At 47.9% G+C, this 22,322-nt stretch overlaps 2 protein-coding genes across 4 annotated transcripts in view; one reads left to right on the forward strand and one right to left on the reverse strand.

The window, feature by feature from the left end:
• Lrrc75a (leucine rich repeat containing 75A) overlaps positions 1 to 3,500 on the reverse strand; it is a 44,550-nt gene extending 41,050 nt beyond the window's left edge. The window contains exon 1 of the mRNA NM_001398992.1: positions 3,122 to 3,500. Coding sequence (NP_001385921.1) covers positions 3,122 to 3,367 — 246 coding nt within the window. The 5' untranslated portion in view covers positions 3,368 to 3,500. The remainder of the gene's footprint in view (positions 1 to 3,121) is intronic.
• A 144-nt stretch (positions 3,501 to 3,644) lies between these two features.
• On the forward strand, positions 3,645 to 20,710 carry Mmgt2 (membrane magnesium transporter 2). Of its 3 annotated transcripts, none has more exons than NM_001013967.2 (3): positions 3,645 to 3,770; positions 17,278 to 17,460; positions 18,941 to 20,710. In NM_001013967.2, the coding sequence occupies exon 3, from the start codon at positions 19,117 to 19,119 to the stop codon at positions 19,489 to 19,491; it is 375 nt and encodes a 124-aa protein (NP_001013989.2). In that variant the 5' UTR covers positions 3,645 to 3,770; positions 17,278 to 17,460; positions 18,941 to 19,116; the 3' UTR covers positions 19,492 to 20,710. The 3 variants fall into 3 exon arrangements, with proteins under 3 accessions (NP_001013989.2, XP_038941897.1, XP_038941899.1); XM_039085969.2 differs by lacking the exon at positions 3,645 to 3,770 and adding an exon at positions 3,817 to 4,109; XM_039085971.2 differs by lacking the exons at positions 3,645 to 3,770; positions 17,278 to 17,460 and adding an exon at positions 3,817 to 4,109.
• Positions 20,711 to 22,322: the final 1,612 nt, after the last annotated feature.

Raw genomic sequence — 22,322 nt, forward strand, 5'->3', positions numbered from 1 at the left:
AGCAGAAGGCCTAGGTGAGGGTGTGATGGGGTAAGAGTCAAGGAATGAGTTCTCTTATGCTTATGAGCATCTGTTTTGAACTGTTTCTGAACCAGGGACTCCTTGGTTTAGGCCTGGAGAGAAAGGCCACGATCTTGTCCCTAACCCAGCTATACCAAAAGTAGGCCAGATTCTCCTGGTTGCCATGAAAACACATCTTGATTGGCAGTGCCAACAAAATTTCACACTCTTGATAGCATTTGCTCTGCTCAGTACCCAGGATGCCCCTTTGGGAAATGAAGAAACACAACTCAGAGAGGTTACCACTGGGCCCAAGGTCACAGCACACTGAGGACCAAAGGCAAGCCACCCAGATTTGATGCTTGGTCCCAGGCCTCGCTCACTTTATACTGTTCCTAAAGACAAGAAGATGGCTCTGTGATCCTTCAAGGCAACTGCCTGGCATCTTGCCTGCACACTCTGAACTGTGTATAAGGCCTTTCCACAAGTGATAAGCTGAGAGTCTCCAAGCAAGAAAACATTCCCCAAATCTTACAAGTGGCAACAACGGCCATAATACATCAGCTTACCATGAACTGCCACACATGAGTCTGAACTATTTCTATATGCAAAACACAAAGCAGGAGAAATGGAGGTAGGAGAGAGGAGCATTGACTTTAAACTTGGGCTGTATGGGTAGCACTCACACAAGCTCTGTGTATCTCTCTGGAAATTCTTTGCAAGATCAGGTGCATTTGTCTGAGGAGAGTGTGAGGCTCTTTCAGAGCCTCAGAGAGATGAAGGACTCAATTCCTTCAGGAGCATAGGAGTTATGGGTCAGTGCTTCCTTTAACCCTGTATTCCCTCTGAACACATAGAAATCCAGTGTCACCAGCTGTGGAGTAGCTCAGTTGAAAGAATGTTTGCCTGGCATGCACAAGGCCCAGAGCTTGATCTCCCGCACCAAATAAGCTGGGTGTGGTGGCCCATGCTTGTAATTCTGGCACTTTGGGCGTGGAGGCTGGAAGATCAGAAGTTCAAGGTCATCATCATCGGCTATGCAGTGGGACATACAGGACCTTGCTTCAAAAAACCAAAATCCAAACACTTAGTACCAAATGTTATCAAATACAGGAGAAAGTACTATGTGAGTGGGGGTGGCCAAACTGCCCGGGTTCCTGCCAGGAGGAAAGTAAGATGGAAATAGTATCTTGGGGGAGAACCACTCAGACTGCAGCACAATTCTGGCTAGACATTCCGCTGGTTGGTTTCAGGGTCCTAGAAAACACCCTTTTCATTTGTCACAGACATTTGGACATCTCTGAGCCCCACTCCCACATGCCTAGGGCCAATGACCATTTCCTGGAAGGGCTCTAACCCTCACATTACAGGCAACACAGGGCAGCTCTCCAGGTCCACAGCCCTCACTCATCATCAGCCACAGGGTCAGGGAGCCCCAGAAAAGGGGGAAGTCTGATTAACCCTGCCTCTGTGGTTGGAGAGACGCCAGAGAGAGAGAGAGAGAGAGAGAGAGAGAGAGAGAGAGAGAGAGAGAGAGAGCGAGCGCCAAAGACACACAAGCAGAAGACCCTAAAGGGAGAGGTTCAGGCTCCACAATACAGTGTGTAATTATACCAGATACCCCTAACATCGGCCTCCTCCCCAAGACCCTCGACCTTCACCAGTGGGCTTCTAACTGGTGCTTGCTTGCCAATGCTGCCTTAATTTTCTCCCCACCCCTCAATAAGGGCTTGTCAGTTTCTTCCTTGCTTTGGTGTTCTTCAGAGCAGCACCCCCAGGACTGGGGAAACATCATGTGATCGGTACAACCCTCTTACTGACTATTGCACAGACCAGCTTATGATGGTCTGGAAAATCCATTTTGTGTGTGAAAGCAACAAGAGTTACCATGGAGGCCATACAAGGTTGGCTTCTAATTTTCAAACGACAGAGAACTACACATCACTAAAGTTACGTGGTGTAGAATGACATCTTTTTTTGACGATTCAACCCAGGGAAGGTATCTGAGGATGCAGCAGCCTCCAGGGGATCACTGTGGATGTTGTCAGGAAAACTACATGCAAAGGTGGAAGTCTCATACCTTCCCAAGTCTCTACTTCTCTCTCTTTTGCAGTGTACACCTTAGGAACAAACTCCAGAGAAACATAGGGCGTGAGGGAAGCCACAGTACAGAATCCAGGGAGATGTGGATCCAATTAGATGGTGGAAGCTCCTCCCAGGAAGTTGTCCCTACAGCTTCTTCTATCAGTAATGGGAAGAACGCACAAAGGTCAGCCGAGGTTTTCCCTCCCCCATTTGCAGCACACTGCTTATCTACAGGGGTCCTCCAAGAATACAAGGTCTGTGCAAGTCTGTGCCACAAAGCCGGACAGAACCAATCTGATCGCCGTTCTGCAGAGCACCCAGCAAGACCCTGTACAGGCTGCCACTTTCCCCAAAAGAAAAAGAGAGAGGAAAACAAAAACCGAGAGGGAACTAACCAGATCTGTAGTTTGCCCCTAATCAGTAGGTCAGGACTAGGCTGAGGATGGTGGAGTACAGGCGGCCTCTGTTCCTGCTGGCCAAGAAACCAAGACTAGCTTCGTTCTAACCAAGACTTCTGAAGGGGTCTCACGGCCAGGTCCAGCCAAAGTTAGGAGAGATGAAACCACAATAAGCAATATCTCCTGGTGGCAAATGACCTAGGGACTGAAATCTTAGGGGTCTTAGGGACATACCTCAGAAGCTGGCTTTTAGCAGATAACTAACTGCACATTCCCTGGGGACCCTTGGGAGAGGGTGATAGGTTGTGAGCTGAAAGGAAGAAGAGAACCCTGGCCAAAACCATGCATGCATCTCTGTATCCTCTCTCATCAATTATCCCTGGGGGACTTGTGGAGGAGAGGAGCAGGGACAATGGTCCAACAGGTCCCCTTCACCAGCCCCGCCGGGTCAGCCTTCCTCACCCCAGCCTGAGGCCCCAAATTCAGCAGGAACGAAGAGGCACCTGCTGCCACACCGCTCCATCCCCGCGAAAGGGGGACCCTGGGCGGTGCCTCCCGGCGGTCTCCTGTCACCCCCCTCATAGGGGCGGGGCGCTCCGGGAGCCGCCGCGCCCCCCACACCCCCTCCCCGCGCTCACCTGGCGCAGGTGCTGCAGCAGCGTCCCCGCCTCCTCCCGCCGGCCCTGGCGCACCATCCGCAGCAGCTCCTGGACCATGCCGACGCGCCGGTGGTAGGGGGGTAGCCCACCGCCCGCGCGCCCCGCCTTGTCCCCGGCGCGCAGCAGCAGCGACGCCCAGAAGTCGGGTCGTTCGCGGCGGGGGCCGGGCGCCGCGCCCGGGCTGGCTCTCTCCGCCAGGCTGCCCTTGGTCTGCCGAGTGCCCATGCCGCCGCCCGCCTGGGGCTGCGCGCGCCGGGCCAAGGCCGCGTCCCCCGCCGGCTTCGCGCCTCCCCGGCTGCAACTTTGGGGGAACTGTTGCGCGCGGGAGGCGCGGGCGCGGGCGCGGGGCGGGGGCGGCTGCGGCCCGCGCTCCCCACGCTCCTCCCTTCTCGCTGCCCGGGCGCGCTCTCCCGGCGCTCGTCGCCAGCCCGTCGGCCCCGCCCCGCCCCGCCGGCCGCCCCGCCCCCGCGCCGCCGCGTGTCTCCCTCCCTCTCCCGCGTCCGTTCCTTCCCGCCGCGCGTCTCTGGGCTAGGGGTACCCAGCGCCCCCGCCCTGCTTTGTCCCGGGTGGAGCGCCCCCTGCCGGACACCGTGCTGCGTCTTTTGGGGCCCGCAGCGCCCTGGCAAAGGTCGGTGAGTCCAACCGAGTTCCCCGTTGCTTTCATGACTGCGCGTGTGGGTGAGGCCCCGCGGTTAGGGTGGTGGGAGGAGGTCGGCGCGTGCACCGACCGAGGTGGGGAAACTTTGGAACTTGGAGGTCTTGTTCGCCCTAGAGTCTAGTTTCTTAAGAGTGACCTCTTCAGAGAATCAGTACCCCAGATTGTCTGAGGTGCTGATTGAAAGCTCAGTATCTCAGGCCTGGCTCCATGCCCACTGAAGAAGCCTCTTCTCAGGGCCTGGAAATGTGCATTTGGCTAGTGTTTTGGGTGGTTCCGATGCTCGTTTCTTGGAGCTCCAGTGGCTTTCAGGTAGGTGATAGTAGTTAGTGAACGAACCCAGACCTGGACACTCTAATTTTGTGAACTTTGCATTCTCGTTCTTCGACCCTGCTAAAAGGTTTTCCTGCTACTACTACAAAGCGGAAATGTGACTTCTGGTTGGACATTCCTGTTGCCTTCTCCGGTTTCTTCTGCCAATCCCCTGGGAGCCCATGGTGCTTGGATAAGGCACTTTGGAGGCCTATATGCTCTGTTCTTAGCTGTAGGAGGGGCACAGTTTTTTTTTTTTTTCTCTTCTCTCCTCTCCCCCTCTTCCTCCCCCTCCTCCCCCTCCTCCCCCTCCTCCTTTTCTTCTTCCTCTCTCTCTCTCTCTCTCTCTCTCTCTCTCTCTCTCTCTCTCTCTCTCTCTTTCTCCCCCCCCCCCCCCTTTCTTTCTTTCTTGGTCCCTAGACCTGCTTTAGGCCAGGGAGCTGGAGTCTACCACCTGCTGATCCGTTATCTGGAAAGTAGCCTTGGGCTTCCAGATTCCTGGCTCCTCCTGGCAGGTTAGAATAGTAACATAGTAACATTATGTCAAGAGTTGGAAGGTGAAGACTGTGAGTCTGTGTTTACCCAGGTCCTTTTTTTTTTTTGTTTGTTTGTTTGTTTAACAAAGTTTCTCCCTGTCTGGAACTCCCCAAGCAAGCTAGTTTGGCTGGACAGTGAACTCCAGGAATCCACCTATTTTTCTTCCATTTTCCTAGCCTAGGATTATTAGGTGATACTACCACACAACTTTTTTTTTTTTTTCTTTAAAGATAGGTCACATTATGTATCCCTGGCTAACCTGGAACTTTTTACATTAGACTAGGCTGGCCTTGAATTCTCAGATTCACCTGACTCTGACTCTCAAGTGCTGGGATTAAAGGGGTGTGTGACAATTTTTCTTTTTTTAAAAAAAATTAAAATATTTTATAAATTTAAATCTTTAAATTAATTTAGAGTTTAATTCTTTTTAAAAAATGGGTCGTACTCAGGTCCTGCTTGCCCAGACAAGCACTTTACCAATTGAGCTGTCTCTTAGCCCAGTGGATACTTTTTGAAAAAAAAAAAACTTGTAGTAACACTTGTTATTCAGGACCATCCTCAGCAGGGTTTGGCACCAGGGAAGGGAGGCTTAGCTTGGTTCTGAGTTTATAGTGAAGCAGCTGGGTGGGTGTTGATGGATGGGAAATGACGTAGTGGAAGCACCACATCCGTATAAGGGGGTTCTGGCTAACCTGGCCTAACCGAATTGCCGAAGACAGAGCGAGTCAACAGCCCTGCAGGCCGGTAGAGGATGAGAAACCTCATCAGACACTGCAGGTGACCGTCACCCGGAATAGTTCTTCCTAAACTGACTTGAGAAAACTGACTCTTTGCTGGAACCGGATTCTACAAGGACACACAGCGATGGCCTGGGAAGAGGGTTCAGGAGCCTGACAAGTTGGGCCACCCAGGGATTCTTACCAATAGATGAGCTCCAAGTAGAGGTGCTGGTACAAATGAGAATTCTTTTCCTTCTTCCCAAATGTGTCTTCTTTGTCAACCCTAAGTGCCTTGAGGATGAGGCCTTAAGTTTCCCCACGTTCCTTTTCTGCAGCCCACTCTCAGATGTTCTTGGAAAACACTGCTCTGGCTTTACCGTTTAGCACTCCATTCAAAACTGCTTGGCCTTTGTATACAGAGGACACTTATTGGGGTCTTGAGAATCTGGTTCAGGAAATATCCCTGGGTCTCATTTCTGGCCTGAAAAGTAGTTGTGAAGGATCTCTGCTGATGGGTCCCCTTTCAAGGGGGAATGGATGCCACCCACCTAGAGACAGACCCCAAACCCGAGCCAGCAAGTTGACCTGCTTGAGGATGTATGATGGCGTGGATGCAGTCCCACTGGGGATCCGAGGTCATTCTTCCTTTGAATCCATCCTTCTGTTATTTTTATCTTCCCAATTTTTCTCTTTCTAGGCTTGCTCTCAGTAGCGGCCATTCAGATCTTCTCCATTTATTAAGAGATGAATTGAAAAGCTGAGTGTGGTGGCATTTTAATCTTCGCATTCGAGAGACAGAGGCAGGCATTTTTTTTTGTGACTTCGAGGCCTGCCAGGTCTACAAAGTGAGTGGAGGACAACCAGAGCTATTACACAGAGAAACCCTGTCTCAGAAAAACCAAACCAAACCAACCAACCAACCAACCAACCAAACAAACAAAAACAAAAAACAAGTGGGGGGTTGAGTTTGCCCCGACCTGCTCCTGCTACCAATGCTCCACCCCCTTACTTCCATTTCAGCAGAGCTTTTCTGTTTGTTTAAGGCAAGGTTTCTCTGTGTAGCCTTGGCTGTCCTTGAACTAGCTCTGTAGACCAGGTTGGCCTCAAATCAGGGAACCCCCTGCCTCTGCCTCCCAAGAGCCGGGATTAAAGGTGTGTGCCGCCAGCACCCTGCTTCAGCTAAGCTTCTAACAAATGCCTCGTATTTATTGTTACAACTTCTCTACCTCCATCCATTCTCCTTCCACTACAGTTTGGCTTCCCGCCACACCACATCACTGAAATGTGTCTTGCCAGTGACCTAGTTGCTAAATTCAGTGGCTACTTTCCGTCTTCTTACTCAGACGCAGCACCAGATCCTGCTGCCTTCTTGGTTTGGGTTCAAACTGCTTTCTTCTAGTCTGACATGATGTTGTGCCCCTGGAATTCCAGGTCTTGGGAGGTTGAGGCAGGAGGATAGCAGGTTTGAAGCTACATAGGGAATTCCAGGACAGTGTGGGGAATTTAGAGGAAGACTGAAAAGGGACTATTCTGTGGCCTTCCTATTCTGTGCCGGAGACGGAGCCTAGAGTCCTGTGCGCCTTTTCTTCTCAAGTTCGTTAGAGCTTACCCCTGTCCTTTACTTGTGGGCAGTGATGTCTGAATCCTCATTGTAGGCTATGTCGTGGCTTACACTCGTGGCTTCCATACCGTGCACACATTGATGGCTCTGGGTCTTTTTAGTTTATGAGCTAATTACTGACCTGCCCTTGGCTCGTGGTTATCAGCAGAGACATTGAGAGTAGAGACCAGGACTTCACTGCTCTGGCAGAGGAAATGGAGGAACATCGGCATGTTTGCATAAGTTCTTGCCTCCAAGCCTGCAGGGGCAGTGTGAGGGCCCAGATGGATGCTCCACATGCAGATGGTTTGTGTCATAGCTGAGAAACATGGAGCTTGGGAGGAGGGAATCTACAGCTTTATAGAAGGAGCCGTAAACTGCCATCCTTCAAGTGTACTTGTTAGAAGCACAACACTGAGAAGAGGCTCAGGTAACAAGGGGCAGGGTCTTTCCATCCACAAGAAGTGAGAGTGTGGCAGGCTCCCTGAGGAATAGCTTTTAACAGTGTCACCTTCCTCCAGTGAGTATATCCTCTTCCGGAGCACTCAGGTCTCTGCTCACTGTCAGGGACAGGCCAGGGACTCTGGAGCGAGTGTGCATTGGATCATCTCCTTTGGCACCGGCACCTGGCTAATGGAGTCTGCTAACACCGGCATCAAGGCTGGTGGCTCCCTTCTGCTGTCTGGTTCTCCGGCTCTCCATATGCTGTGTTTTGGGCTGCATCGTTTCCACATATTCTGCCATTCCTTCCTTTCAGCGGCTGTGAGATTTGCTTTGCCTATGGTCCTGATTTGGTGAAGAAATGGAAGCTTTGCCCGGTTAAGTCATTTGCCCAGGGTCTCACGGACAGCGAAGGGCAGAGCCGGGGAGTTGAACTTAGGTCTGTGAATGGAAAGCCTGCGTTGTTAGGACTTCATACCATTCTGTCTTCATTTTAAAATAGGTCTCTGGTACACAGCGATCGCCTTGGGTCTGTCCATTTGACACTCTTCTTTTTCTTCTCTCCTCTCTGCTAGCCAGCTTTCCTTTACTAGAGCAAGTATCTGAGAGAATCAACTTATAAAGAAAAACGTTTATTTGGGCTCATGGTTTTATTTATTTATGATTAATAAAGATTTATTTTATTTTTTTGTAGTGGGAAATATTAAAAAATCGGAACACCATCTCATGCTAGTGCCGGCACTGTGGGGCCACCTGGCATCAGCAGGGTTTTCCCATCTCTGCTGACTCTCTGGCCTGGAGCTCTTGAAACATCTCCTCCCAACTCGATAAGTTCCCTTGGCGGGTTGCTGCCATGCCAGTCCCATGCTGCCATCCGCCGCTTGTGGTTATAGTCATAATTCTCAGTCGCCCGGTAAAAATCAGAGCTCTAGACGCTTGTAATTTATCAATCAGATTTATATCAGTAAGTTTTCACCCTATAAAACTTCCACACAATAAACTCAGAGACAATTGATATTGATATAAACTGCCCACCTAGATAAGACAAATTTTCCTGTAATAATCCATCCCTTATAAGATATTCATAGCTACCTGTGGCTATTTGGGTCGTCCTTCTCCTCCTCTGTCTATGTTCTTCACCCTCCTTCTTCTGTCTCTCTCCTCTCAAAAATTCTGCACCTGTCTTTCTTTTTCACAGCCCAATCACAAGCCTTGCCTTATCTTGTGCCTGCCCTCACCTGCATGGAGACATCAACCCACAATTTTTATCATTTGCATGTATGTGTGTGTATCTGTGTACAGGTATGTACACCCAAATGCAGGTACCTTTAGAGATCAGAAGAGGACATCAGATTCCCTGGAGCTGGAGTTAAAGGTGTTCTTGAGCCATGGAGGTGGTTGCTGGGAGCCAAACTGTGTCTTTTGCCAAAGCTGTATGCACTCTCTGCTGAGCCTTCTTTTCGGGTCCTGTTTTAATTTTATTTTTATTTTATTTTTAAAGATGTATTTGTTTATTATATATAAGTACACTGTCCCTGTCTTCAGACACACCAGAAGAATACATCAGGTCCCATTACAGATAGTTGTGAGCCACCATGGGGTCACTGGGAATTGAACTCAGGACCTCTGGAGGAGCAGTCAGTGCTCTTAACCGCTGAGCCATCTCTCCAGCCCCTGTTTTTATTTTAAATGGGATTCTTTTCTCCCTTCCAGACAGTGTCTCAGTAAGTAGCTCACCCTGGACACAAACTTGCAGGCCTGGGTCAGCCTCACAAGTGATGGGGTTTTAGGTGCTGGTTGACACATGAGGTAGATTCCTGTTACAGGTTTTCCGTCTGTGATCAGGGAGCTTTTAGCCCACTGCTTTGGTGCTGGGTAGCAATGGTGGGAAATGCATGCAGGGACTCCCTTTGTTCCCTTTGTTCACTTTGAGTCTGAGAGGTGAAAGAGGAAGCGGTCAGTGTTCTCCAGGTCCATTCAAGGGCTGTGACCTCGGTGACCTTACGACTTCCCAGTAGGGCCCACCTCTTAGTGTTTTACTGCCTTCCAATAGTGTTACCCAGAGACCAAGCTCAGCAGGGGACCTTAGGAGACATTTAAAGTTCAAATGATAACACTCTCCCTTCTTCAGGCTTTTCTGTCACCTCACAACTGGCTACTAAGTGTGACATTGTTAATGCTAAGGAACTGTCCTGCTGTCTTCTTGTTTGCTCTTGTCACTCATTTACGTACAGGTCTTCCCACAGGCCACTGTCCTTTCCTCCTTAGCAGAGATTCTGCCATCCCCTAAGACTTAGGTGTCACCTTCATGCGAGGCATCCATGCCCACCTTTGGGTGACTCTACAGGGGACAATAGCATTTCTGGTGCTTCTGTTTGCACACGGCATTCTTCCTCAGACATCCTTCATTCCTCTTTCTCTTTTAGGCTTCACTTGCTGTCACTTTCTCTGGGATGGCTGCTTGGATCCCTTGGCCTCCTACTAGCTAAGCTCAGCTGTCCATCCTGAGTATACTGAAGTGCCTCTGCCTATACGAGATGTTATAGGATAGAGCCGTCGTGAGTGGAGGCTGTTATCCATCAGCGCCTGCGTAGTACGGAACCTGAAACGCTGGGAGAGCTCAATAAGTCACTGAATGAAACATTGCTTTCTGGTCTGCCCTGCTTCAGAGAGCTGTGTGTTATTGTCTTGTTGCCGTGACACCTGACAGCGGAAGGGAAGGTGTGGCGATTGGAGTGTCAGGTGGCTGACGGGAGGCATGCTCATGCCCAGCCCACTTTCTTGTTTCTTTCTTTTTATCCCATCTAGGATTCCTGGGTAATTGTGAATCCAGTCAAGTTGATAATGAGGGTTAGCCATCTCGAACTTCCTCCATGTGGTCTTGCTGCCACGACCGACACGTTCTGCCCTGCCTTCCCTTCCTCGATGCACTGAGACTGACTGGAACTGTGTGCAGAGCAAACCTCCCCCCCTCCCACTGCTGTTGTTTGTGGCAGCTGACCACAGCAAGAACAAATGCTGCTCACAGCACCGAAGAAGTGACTCAGGGCATTTGCATCGAGGAGGAGTTGTTATGGATGCTAAGGCTCCCACTCACCTCAGCTCTGTGACCCCACTAGAGCCGGGTGTGAGAGAAAACTAGTGTGAGTTTTTCTTTCCTCGGTCTCATGACCATTTGCGGACTGAGAAGAATTTAGTGCTGACCTTTGGGGGACATCAGTGCCTCTGCCACATACAACAAAGGACTTTTCTGTTTCTTACTTGACAACACTCTTTTGCTTGATCGAAGGCTAGTCAGTCTCTTTAATGTGGACTCTCTCCTAGACCCGTCTGTGTATTTCCTTGTGAGATCTAGTGTTAGCGAAGAACTCTGCCAAGGCCGTTTAGCCAGAACCCTCGGCTTCACTATCTGATTGCTCCCACGAGCAGCGTTTTTATTCTGCACCAAGCCTGCTGAGGGTGGTGCTTGTTCAAGCTGGCTTGTCTTCAGTAGGAATCCTGTCAGGTCAGTTTAGCCAGATGCCCTCTTACTTTTCCTATTTCCTCTTGGTAATTTTCCACCCACTGATCTTACCCTCACCCATAGCTATATGTTTCCTGTCTGTGGTGCAGCCAGGATTAAGCCCTGAGAAGTGTGTTGTAGATGTCCCTAATTTGGGGACATGATTTTGAACAAGGTTTTCTTTGTGCTGCTTTCCCAGGTATTGAAGAACTTTTTTTCTTTGACAGGTTCATTTTTCTCTCCAAAGGAAGACTTGTCTTTTGGTGGTATCCACAGTAATCCAGTTAGTTATTTCTCTATCCCATTTGGGCAAAATGCTTTAGGGTTCCTTTATCTATTGTTTTTCTCCTTGCTCTGACAAAGTACCTGTCACAGGCAATCTGATGAGGGAAGCTGTTATTTGGCCTACTGTTCAGGAGTGTATAGTCTGTTGTGGTGGCAAAGTCACAGCAGCACAAGGTAGCCAGTCACATCCCACCTGCAGTCAGGAAACAGAGAGAAAGATAGATGTTGGCACTTCACTTAATTTATCCATATTTTATTTTTTTCTTATATTTTTGGCTGGGCATGATAGTTTATGCCTTTAATCCCTATACTGGGGAGGCAGAGACAGGTGAATCTCTCTAGGTTCCAGGTTAGCCAGAGCTATATAATAGAGACCCTGTCCCCCATGCCCAAAAATATATATTGTTTTAATTTTTTGATTATTCGAGACAGGGTTTCTCTGTGTAGCTCTGGCTGTTGTAGAACTTCCTTTGTAGACCAGGCTGGCCTCAAACTCAGAGATTCACCTGCCTCTGCCTCCCAAATTGCTGGGATTAAAGGTGCACCACAACTGGCTGGCAAAACTTTAAAAAATTTTCTTCATTGTATTCAGTCTAGGTCCTTGGCGATGGAATGGTGCCACTCACATTCAGGATGGATCGTCCAGCCCTTGTTAACCCAGTCTAGAAACTTCTCAGAGACATGGCTAGAGGTTTGTCTGCTAGATGAGTTTAGATCCTGGCAAGTTGACAGTTGATATTAACCACCGCAGTCTCTAAAAGCAGGCATATGTCAGGCACAGATATAAACCCCTGTTGGTTAGCCTGAAGTCTGGGCCATATAATCCAGCCACTCATGTGACATCCTAAGTATCCAGTGCCTCTCTTCATCAGGAGTCTAGAAGCCCGAGACCACCACAGACCTCTGCTGGTCGGTGTACACACCGAGAGTCAGAGATGCTATTGAGAGAAATGGCCTTCCAGGGAGGGCAACCTAGGGAAGGACAGGAGAGCTAGCAGCTAAGTCTCCAGCATCAGAGGCACACATCCTGATTTGTCTACCTAGTGCAGCCAAGGGCCATGAACCATGATTTCATGTTTTCCTTTCTGGTCTCTAATTGGGTTTTCATTGCTCCATGCATGGCCTGCCTTAATCTCTTTCTCTAGTTTGTTGTATAATAGGAGTTCACAAACTCATCATCCAAAGCAAAGCCAAGCTGCAGCACATCTGGGATGGTATGATTTGGACCTGGGATGCCTGGGAAAGGTTTGGTCCAGGCTTAGTTTTCTTAGGATCTGCTGGGACCTGTAAGAGGTAAGGCCTGCAGGGGAAGCATTAGGTCATCGTGGGCGTGTCCTTCAAGGGTTTACCCTTTGCTTATGCTTCCTTTCATTTCCCTGCTGCCGTGAGCAGCTTCCTCTACTCTTGCCATGATGTTGCTGCCCTGTCATAGACTCAAAAGCAATGGAGGGGCTGGAGCGATGGGTCAGTGGTTAAGAGCACTGGACGATCTTATAAAGGACCCCAGTTAGAGTCCCAGCACTCACGTGGCAGCCCACAACTGTCTATAACTCCAATCTCAAGGGATCTGACACCCTCTTTTGAGGACACCAGGCATGCAAGTGGTGCACAGACATGCATGCAGGCAAAACACCACCACACATAAAATAAATGTAGACAAAAAAAGGCAGTAGAACTGTGTGACCGTGGGCTGGAGCCTCAACCTCCAATCTGTGGGGCCCCCAAAACCTTTCACCTTTGTAAGTTGATTACCAGGCCTTTGTAACAGTAATGGAGAACTAAGACTTGACACAGGAAATGACATGAACTTGCAGGTTTCTCCTCCAACCGGAGATCCTGCCTCCTACTGCTTAAGTAGCCCATGTCCCGAATCTGGCGTTTATCCATCGTTGCTTTCCCTTTTATATCATTTTAAATTTACTTACATGGAGAATTTCCAACACTCGCAGCTTGAAACTAGCCTGATCTTGCTTTGTCTGACCTTCACTTCTTTTCCACGTCTACTGTTTTGGTGGTTGTTTACGGTGCTGGGTCAAATGGAAGGCCCAGTGCTTTCCGGGCAGGTGCTCTGTCACTGCCTTATATCCCCAGGCTCCGGTTTACACTTTTATTTTGACATAGTGTTTTACTAAATTGCTCTGACTGGCCTTGACCTCCTCTGTGACTCAGGCAGGCCTTGAACGCTGGGCTTCTGCATCCCTTAGGCAGTTGTGTTCTGTGTACGTTTCTACAGGGTGTCTATTCTTGCTTTGGGTTTTTTTTTTTTTTTTTTTTTTTTTCCCCCCCGGAGCTGGGGACCGAACCCAGGGCCTTGCGCTTCCTAGGCAAGCGCTCTACCACTGAGCTAAATCCCCAACCCCGCTTTGGGTTATTTTTAACTTGGTAAAAATTCATCTTGCTGTACGAATTTTTTTGTGGAACTACTTTTTCCCTGTACTAGTTAGTGTGTCAGTAGAACTCTGTCTTGTGGAGACCACCGTAAATCCTTTACTTTGTGCAATGAGCTTATACCTTGGCTTACTGCTCCAATATGTCACTGATGGCCATTCTGTATGTTTATGGGTTTTACTGTTGTGAAGAGTGCTGTGCTTCTCCTCCTCCTCTTCCTCCTCTTCCTCCTCCTCTTCCTCCTCTTCTTCCTCCTCCTCCTCCTCTTCCTCTTCCTCCTCCTCTTCCTCTTCCTCTTCCTCCTCCTCTTCCTCCTCCTCTTCCTCTTCCTCTTCCTCCTCCTCTTCCTCCTCTTCCTCCTCCTCTTCTTCTTCCTTCTCCTCCTCCTCTTCCTCCTCTTCCTCCTCCTATTCTATCTGTTCATTGCTTCTGAACTAACTAGTAAGTGAAAGAAAGGAATAAAGGCTGGTGTTCTCAGGCCTGTTTGTAGAGGTTAACACACAGGGCATTGTGGAAAAAGCAGTTGGGCAGGAGAGAAGGCTCAGCAGTTAAGGGCTTGGTTCTCTTGCAGAGCCCCCCAACCCCGGTTGGTTCCCAGCACCCATCTGTAACTCCAGTGCCTGGGGAATTGGATGCCCTCTTCCGTGGAGGCAGGCACTATACCCACATACACAGACACATCTATACACGAGGTTAAAAACAAAAATCCTTTTAAATTCGCTTATTCAGATCCAGATTGCTCCGCTCAGCAGGAACACTTAGAATTTACATGTGAATCCTCATTGCTGGGAAACTAAAGGAGCTGTATTCTCTTCTTTTCCAGTCGTGTTTCAAATGAATCTTTATTGATTGATCACGCTGTGCGTTTCAGCGCAATCAAGTTATTTTCCAATAACCACCTTTACTTCGTTTCTAGAGCCTTGTATGTTTTTCTGAATGTAGAAACTAATACTTCATATCCACAGCAGTCTGCAAAGCTAGAGTTCACTGGGACTACAAGCCAAGCCCAGGAACTGTGCTCCAAGTTTTCCTTGGAGTGTGAAGGAATCCCCCATGGCGACAGCCAGGGAAGCTGTTTAGCAAAGCAACACCGGCTGTTAGGTGCTTAGGAGATAAAGCAAACTATTGATGTACTGAGTACTTGATGTTACTACTTCCTGTTTTTAACAGGCACAAAGGAACCATCACAGTTAGTCCATTTCCTGGAAATAATAGCCTTCTTCCCCCCCCCCCCCCAGCTGGGGACCGAACTCAGGGCCTTGCGCCCGCTAGGCAAGCGCTCTACCGCTGAGCTAAATCCCCAACTCCCAATAATAGCCTTCTTAAGAGTCTGTCTCATCACCCTCAAAAAGAAGAAGAGTTGCTTAGGTGCCCACAAATATTGTCTTACATTAGGGCAAATTATAAAAAAAAAAAAAAAAAAAAAAAAAAATCTTGTTTCCGCATTGAAATTTCTTGGAACCTGTAACAGCCCAGAAAGACTAATCTTTACAGACAAGCCAGCATGGTCAAACAAAACAAAATGAGCAAACAAAAGAGTCTTAGTTCCAGTCGGGAGGAAGAGAACTCTTAGAAGCCTTAGGGAGGAATAGTATGCATTACTTTGGGTCACTTCTGTAGTTGTCACATGCTCACACTGAATTGCAAAGGATGCAGAGTGTTTCTTTGCGAGTTCATCTGGCTTTGCCAAGCAGTGAGTGCGGTGTGGAAATTATTCTCCTAGTCTGGAAATAGCTCAGCTATGAGCTTGGGGACACATCATGAAGTTCTCTCTGGGTCCTCAAGTTGGCACCTCCGATATTCTGTCAGTGAGCAAAACTGAACTGCAATCCTCAGAGTTTTGCATGAAGAGGTCAAACATGCTATTTCATTACATTCGCTATCCAGCTGACAGGTAGGCTAACCGTTTATTTCTTGTCTGGAACTATCTATCTATCCATCTATCATCTATCTTTCTAAAGGGAATTTATAGGAACGATTTACAGGCTGCAGACCAACTAACCCAACAATGGCCAGCTATGAGTGGGAAGTCCGAGAGTGTAGTAGCAGCCCAGTCCTACAAGGCTGGGTGTTTTCAGCTGGGTTTCTGTATAAGCTGGAATCCTGAAGAAGTAGGCTCCCATAGATGTGCTGGCAGGTAAGTGCAAGCAGGTGTCTTTATATGGGCCTCCGTCAGAAAGTATGGCCCAGATTAATGGTGTGCTTCAAGGCCTGGATTAAAGAAAGGCATGTGTCGATCCAGATTAAGATAATGTGTTGTCGTCCTGCTTCAAGATCCAAGTCAAAAGTGTGCCCTCCATTTGTGGATGGTAGTTTATTCCAAATGTAGTCACGTTGACAACCAAGAACAGCCATCGTAGTTTCCAAACTAAACAGCAAGTGAAAAAGTCATAAACCTGGAGTTTTCAGGCCTGTTTGTAGAGAACAATCTACGTGAGGTTGTGAAATACCAGTTGTGGGGCCGGAGAGATGGTTCAGCTGTTAGAGCCCCTGGTGTGGATGCAGAGGTCTCAGGTCTAATCCTGGGACCCACAAATGACTCACAACCTGTAACTCTGGCTACATTTTCTAATGCTTAGAGATATTGTTTAACAGTTTGTTACATTTATTTATTTATGCACGTTGTTATGACAGCCCCCAGGCTGTCCTGGAACTCACTATGTAAACCAGGCTGGCCATGAACTCACAGAAATTTACCTGCCTCTGCCTCCCAAGTGTGGGAATTAAAGGTGTGTGCCACCATGCCCGGCTGAAGAGACATTTATTACTGTCAGGACTGGGGCTGGAGTTCTACTGGCATCAGATGGGTAGAAGCCAGAGGCAGTGTTGAAAACCCTACTCTGCACTACACAGACTTCTCTCTCTGAAGAGAACTTATGTAGTCTAACATGGCAATGGTGTCAAAATGTAAAGAACCTTGATGTGGGAGCTGGACAGTCAGATACACAGTTAAGGGTATGTGTTGCTCTTTCAAAGGATCCAGGTTCGGTTCCCAGCTCCCACATGGTGGCTCAAGGCCAACCACCACTGTAGTTCCAGGATATCTGACACCATCTTCTGCCTCCCATGGGCGCCAGGCCTGCCTGAGGTTCTCATACATATAGACAGGCAAAACAAAGGAAAAAAAATAAAGAGAAGAGAAAAAGAATCCAACACAGAACTAGAATCTGAGCACCCAGGTGCCTGCCACCCAGTTCTCAGAAAGTTGAACTGTCTGTCCACCCCAGTAATCTGCTGTTATAAGCATTGGGGTTACAGTTCCTGACCAGTGTGTACCTGAGCCTCCTTTGCGGCATGACCCTGTGACTGGTTCTTACCAGTGGTCCATAATCTAGAGTGAAGTGTGCTACTCCCCTCTAAGGATTCCCTTTCCCTTTCTGCTGGCAGGGTAAGACGACTAGGATCTGGGAGAGCCAGGGTTGCAGCCTTGGATCCCTGAGTCACCATATGGGAGAGCTACCCATCCACTGGAAACATAGGTGGCATCTTAAAAAGTTTTAGCTTTTGTTATTACTCTGTGTGTATGCGTGTGTGTGTGTGTGTCTGTGTGTCTGTGTGTCTGTGTGTGAAATGTATATGTGTGTGTGCCACACAGCATGCATGTGGAGGCCAAAGGACAACTGTTGGGAGCTCATTCTCTCCTTCCACTTGGTTGAGGCGGGGGGTCTCATTTCTTTACCCTTTTGTGTATTCTAGGCTAGCTGGCCTTTGAGCTTACAGGCAGGCAGTTCTGTGTCTGCCTTCCATCTTGCCACAGGAGTGCTGGGGCTACACATGTGTGCTACTGAATCTGCTAAAAACAAGCCAAGCATCGGTGGCAAAGCGCTTGGGAGGCAGAAGCAGGCAGATCTCTGAGTTCAAGGTCATCTTCTCTACAAAGTGAGTTCAAGGACAGCCAGAACTACACAGAGAGACCCTGTCTTGAAAACAAAAACCAAACAAACAAAAAATCCCTGGCCACATAGTTTATTATTTGTTTTATGTGTATGGGTGTTTTGCCTGTATGCATGCCTGTGCACAACATGAGTGTCTTGTCCTTGAGGAGGAAACTGGAGTTTATTTGAGTTTCTTTTGTTCTGGCTTTCTTTCTTCTTTTTAAAAGATTTATTTATTTATTATATGTGAGTAAACTGTAGCTATCTTCAGACACACCAAAAGAGGACATCAGATCTCATTTACAGACGGTTGTGAGCCACTTTGTGGTTGCTGGGATTCGAACTCAGGACCTCTGGAGGAGCAGTTGGTGTTCTTAACCACTGAGCCATCTCTCTAGCCCTTGTTCTAACTTTCTTGCATGTGTGTCTATGCAGCACATGCATGCCTGGTGCACTCAGAGGCAGGAAGAGGGTGTTGGATCCCCTGGAACTAGAGTTGTAAGGTATCATAGGTGCTAGGAATCAATCATAGGTACTGAGGTTAAGGTGTGAGCTTTCACGTTTGAGTCAACAGATATCATAAAAGCTTATCTCATCTCAGTGAATAAGTTGCTCCCAAATCTATAAGTAAATATGTAGATTCTCTCTGACTTGTGTTGACACAAGGAGCCTTAGAAAGCAGAGAGAGGGGCTGGGGATTTAGCTCAGTGGTAGAGCGCTTACCTAGGAAGCGCAAGGCCCTGGGTTTGGTCCCCAGCTCTGAAAAAAAGAACCAAAAAAAAAAAAAAAGAAAGCAGAGAGAACTTTTAATCCCAATACTCAGGAGACAGAGACAGGCAGATCTCTGACATCCAGGCATCCAGGCCAGCCTGGGCTACAGACTGAGGTCCGGGACAGCCAGGGATACAGAGAAACCCTGTCTCTGTCTGAAAGAAAGAAAGAAAGAAAGAAAGAAAGAAAGAAAGAAAGAAAGAAAGAAAGAAAGAAAGAAAGGAAGGAAGGAAGGAAGGAAAGAAAAGAAAAGAAGAAGGGATTGCATGCTAGTTATTTTTGTTTCTGAGTTTAGCCTACGGTTGATTCCAAGCTTACCACTGAGTAGTGCCTGTCCCTGCTCTGTGTGATTCAGTTACATCATCAGGTTGTTCAACTTGATTGAGCCACAGGATATCCAGAGATATGGCTAAACATTGTTTCTGGCTATTTCTGTGCTGCAGTTGGGTCTGCAGTATTTCCTCCAAGACACATGTGTTAGAGGTTTGGTTGCAGCCAAGAGATAGGACCAGCAGGATGTGGTGGTGTAATATCTGTAATCTCAATACCAAGGAAGCTGAGACAAGAGGATTGCCACAAGTGTGAGGTCAACCTGGGCTATACCATGAGATGCTGTCTGTAATATACAGGAGGAACAGAGGAGGGACTAGTGGGTAAGTTAAGTCATTGGGCTTTGTTCTGATCCTCTCTCTCTCTTTCTCTTTGCTTCCCAGAGGCCGTGAGCTGAACACCCCTGTTCTGCTAAGTGCTCCCACCATGATGGCCTGTGCTGCTACAGGCCCAAAGCAACGAGGCCAGATGAGACTGTGAGCCAGGACAAGCCCTTCCTCCTAACACATTTACCCCCGGTGTGGAAGGCCAGCTCTGGGGCTGCCACTTCCTCGGAAACATGGTGGCGTGGCTGTGGAAGGTGCTGGTGGGCGTTGGTCTCTCCGCCCTCGCCCATGCTGCCTTTTCGGCTGCACAGCATCGTTCTCACATGAGGCTGGCAGAAATGAAGTATGAGCCGCTGCCGACCGATATAGTTCTTCAGACACTTTTGGCCTTTGCCCTTACCTGTTATGGCGTAGTTCATACTGCAGGGGACTTTAGAGACCGGGATGCCACTTCAGAACTAAAGAATGTGACATTTGACACCTTAAGGAATCGCCCGTCTTTTTATGTGTTTCAACATTCTGGTTCCAGTCTTCTCCAGCCTTCGGATACAACTCGTTCTTCAAACCTCAACGTGCCATCTTCCGATGACATACGGTTGAAGTTTTGAAATCGCAAATCATCACTGCACCGTTCAGCTTTTTTTTTTTTACAAATTAAGTAGCAGAATTAAGTACTGGGATTTGGGCTGTAAAACACCCCCTACACATCAGTATTTGTACTGATATTTCAGACTTAATTTAAAAAAAATCTATAATTAAAAAACAAAAGAAAAGGTATTTATGTCAGGGACCCTCCTGCAGCTGTAGAAAGCTCATTAACTGTGGGTTTGATTCTGGGTGAGGCAAACACTGGAATCTCAGCCCAAGTAAAACAGACACTGCAGGTGGACCCCATCCCGTCCGTCCGTCAAGGGGCTGAATGGAACATGAAAGCCTCAGTAAGGAAGACGTGCACTTTTGCATGCTTGAACTGAGACATCGACCTCTCCCTGGCTCTGTCGCCTAAACCCAAACGTGAGCTCTTCGTGCATTCTGAGCCTTTGAAACTGAGCTTGCATGTGGGCTCTCCTGGGCTCTGCTCACTGACTACAGTCCTGAAGGAACTTGAAGAAGGTTTTCACAATGTGTGATTTGATTCTTCATTAAGAGGAATGTCTCTTCACCACAGGTTCCTTCAGGCGCTCAGACTGATGATCTGAAGGCCGCTGTGAGCTATAAGCTCAAAGGTGGTGATGATTTTCCATGCTGGGTGAAGAGGGGCAAGGCTAGCATTCCCAGAACAGTGCACATGAGAGGTGGAGGGAGCCTTGCCCCTGCCAATCTAACTACCCCTGTGGCCAGTTCCACATGTCGCTTGCTGTGGCTGATTATATGCCCACTTCTCTTGCTGTGGATCCATATGAGATTCTGGCATTTGCAAAGGTATTAAGTTTGTCAGAGGACAAGAACCAAGGAGGGGGATGTGTTTATGTAAAACGGTCCCCTGGTATCTACAGAGGATTGACTCTACAACCATGCACAGAAACCAAAAATCCTCGGATGCTCAAGTAGCTTTTAGAAAATGACATGGTATTTCCATAGAAACTATGCCCACCCTCCATATACTTCCCGTCATCTCTAGATTACGCATGACACCTAGTACCATGTAAATCCTGTGTAAAGAGATGCTGTACTGCATTGTTTGGGGAGTAATGATAAGAAGATGCTTGCATATGTTTGCTACAGATGGAATTTCCCCCAGATATCTTTGGTTAGCAGTTGGCTGAGTCTGTCTGGTTTGTTTACTTGTCCTTATGGTCTACTTTTACAAGAATGTCGTCTCCCTGAGGTGATTGTGTTTGTCTTGGTTCCTTGTGGTGTCCTTCTTTCCTGTCATAGTGCTTGATGTGTCCTTGCTTGTGAGTTATCGGGGAAGGGGCAGAGGTGTGTGTGTGTGACAGACAGACAGACAGACAGACAGACAGACAGAGAACATAGATACACACATAGACACACACCAGAAAGAGGGAGGAAAAGAGAGGCAGTCAGACCTGGAACTTGATATGGAACTTGATATATATAGCAGACTGGCCTTGTACTCACAGACATCTGCTTGCCTCTGTCTCAAGTACTGGGATTAATGATGTACACCACCATACTTGTGTTTTTTTCATACATACTTATCAAGAAAGACTCTGAACCTAACGTTTTAGGACTCCCTGTTGACTGGTCTGAAGCTTTCACTACTGTTTCTGCTCCTTCCCGTCTGAAATTTCCCACCTTGGCTTCCATGAGGTAGTAAGGGAAGCCCTGTACTGGATCCCTTCCTCTTTTGACATCACCTGTCCAGAGACCCCTTCCTCCAGCATGTTGAGCGCACACAGCCCTTCTGACTTGTCTCTGGCTGTCTTCTCATTCTAAGAGACCGCCTTACTTACTTTTCTGTTAGAGAGTACTTTACTCACTTTTGTTTCCCTTGCCTGGGATTTTCTTGAACTTCATCCAAAGTTCTCAGGAAGTTCATCCAAAGATGACAGGAGCTAAGACCTGTCATCTATAGTCTCTGTGTCTCCATCCAGGCAATCCTGGCTTTAGTACACAGCTGTATCATTTGACATCTCATAGACATCACCTGTGTTACTGGGACAGCCCTCATCCCCTTAGCTTACAGTCCTTTTAAGTTACTACCAGTCTACTTTAGAATACTCTTCCTATTGCACAGCAGGGTCATACTCTTGCCTTCAGACTTTCAACGCCTCAATACCATGATACAAGGTTAAGCCCGAATCCTCATCACTGGAGGGCCTTCAGAGCCAGGCTCCTTCCTACTTCTATGACCTCTTCTCCATCCCTCGCACAATCTACGCCATGCCTCCAGAACACATGTAGGTACTCCGTGTACCCAGCAATGTCAAGCATTTCACAGAATGCCTCTTGCAATGGGTAGTTTTAAATGTCAACTTGCCACGAATTAGAATAGCCCGGGAAGAGAATCCAGTCGAATTGCCTTTATCAGACTTGTCTATGGGGGATTGTCCTGACTGTTAATTGATGTGGAGAAAAACAGCCCACTATAGGTGACTCCATTTCCTAGGCAGCAGATCCTGAATGATATAAGACAGGAAGAGGGTAGAGAAAGCAGGCAGCATGGGTATATTTATCTCTGCTTCAGGGAGGTGGTGTGATGTGCCTAACTTCTACTGTTGCAGTGGGCTGTGGCTGATATTGTGAGCCAAGTAAACCCTTTCTCTCTGTGTTGCTTTTTGTCAGGGTGTTTTCTCACAGCAGCAGAAATGAAACCAGAACATTCTGTATTGGTTTATTAGGGTTGCCACAGACAGAAAAAAATAGGAATTAATTTTTTTAAAGATTTTTATTTATTTTATGTATGAGTACACAGTTGCTGTCTTCAGACACACCAGAAGAGGGTATTGGATCTGATTAGAGATGGTTGTGAGCC

The sequence above is a fragment of the Rattus norvegicus genome, chromosome 10, assembly GCF_036323735.1.
Source record: "Rattus norvegicus strain BN/NHsdMcwi chromosome 10, GRCr8, whole genome shotgun sequence".
NCBI lineage: Eukaryota > Metazoa > Chordata > Mammalia > Rodentia > Muridae > Rattus > Rattus norvegicus.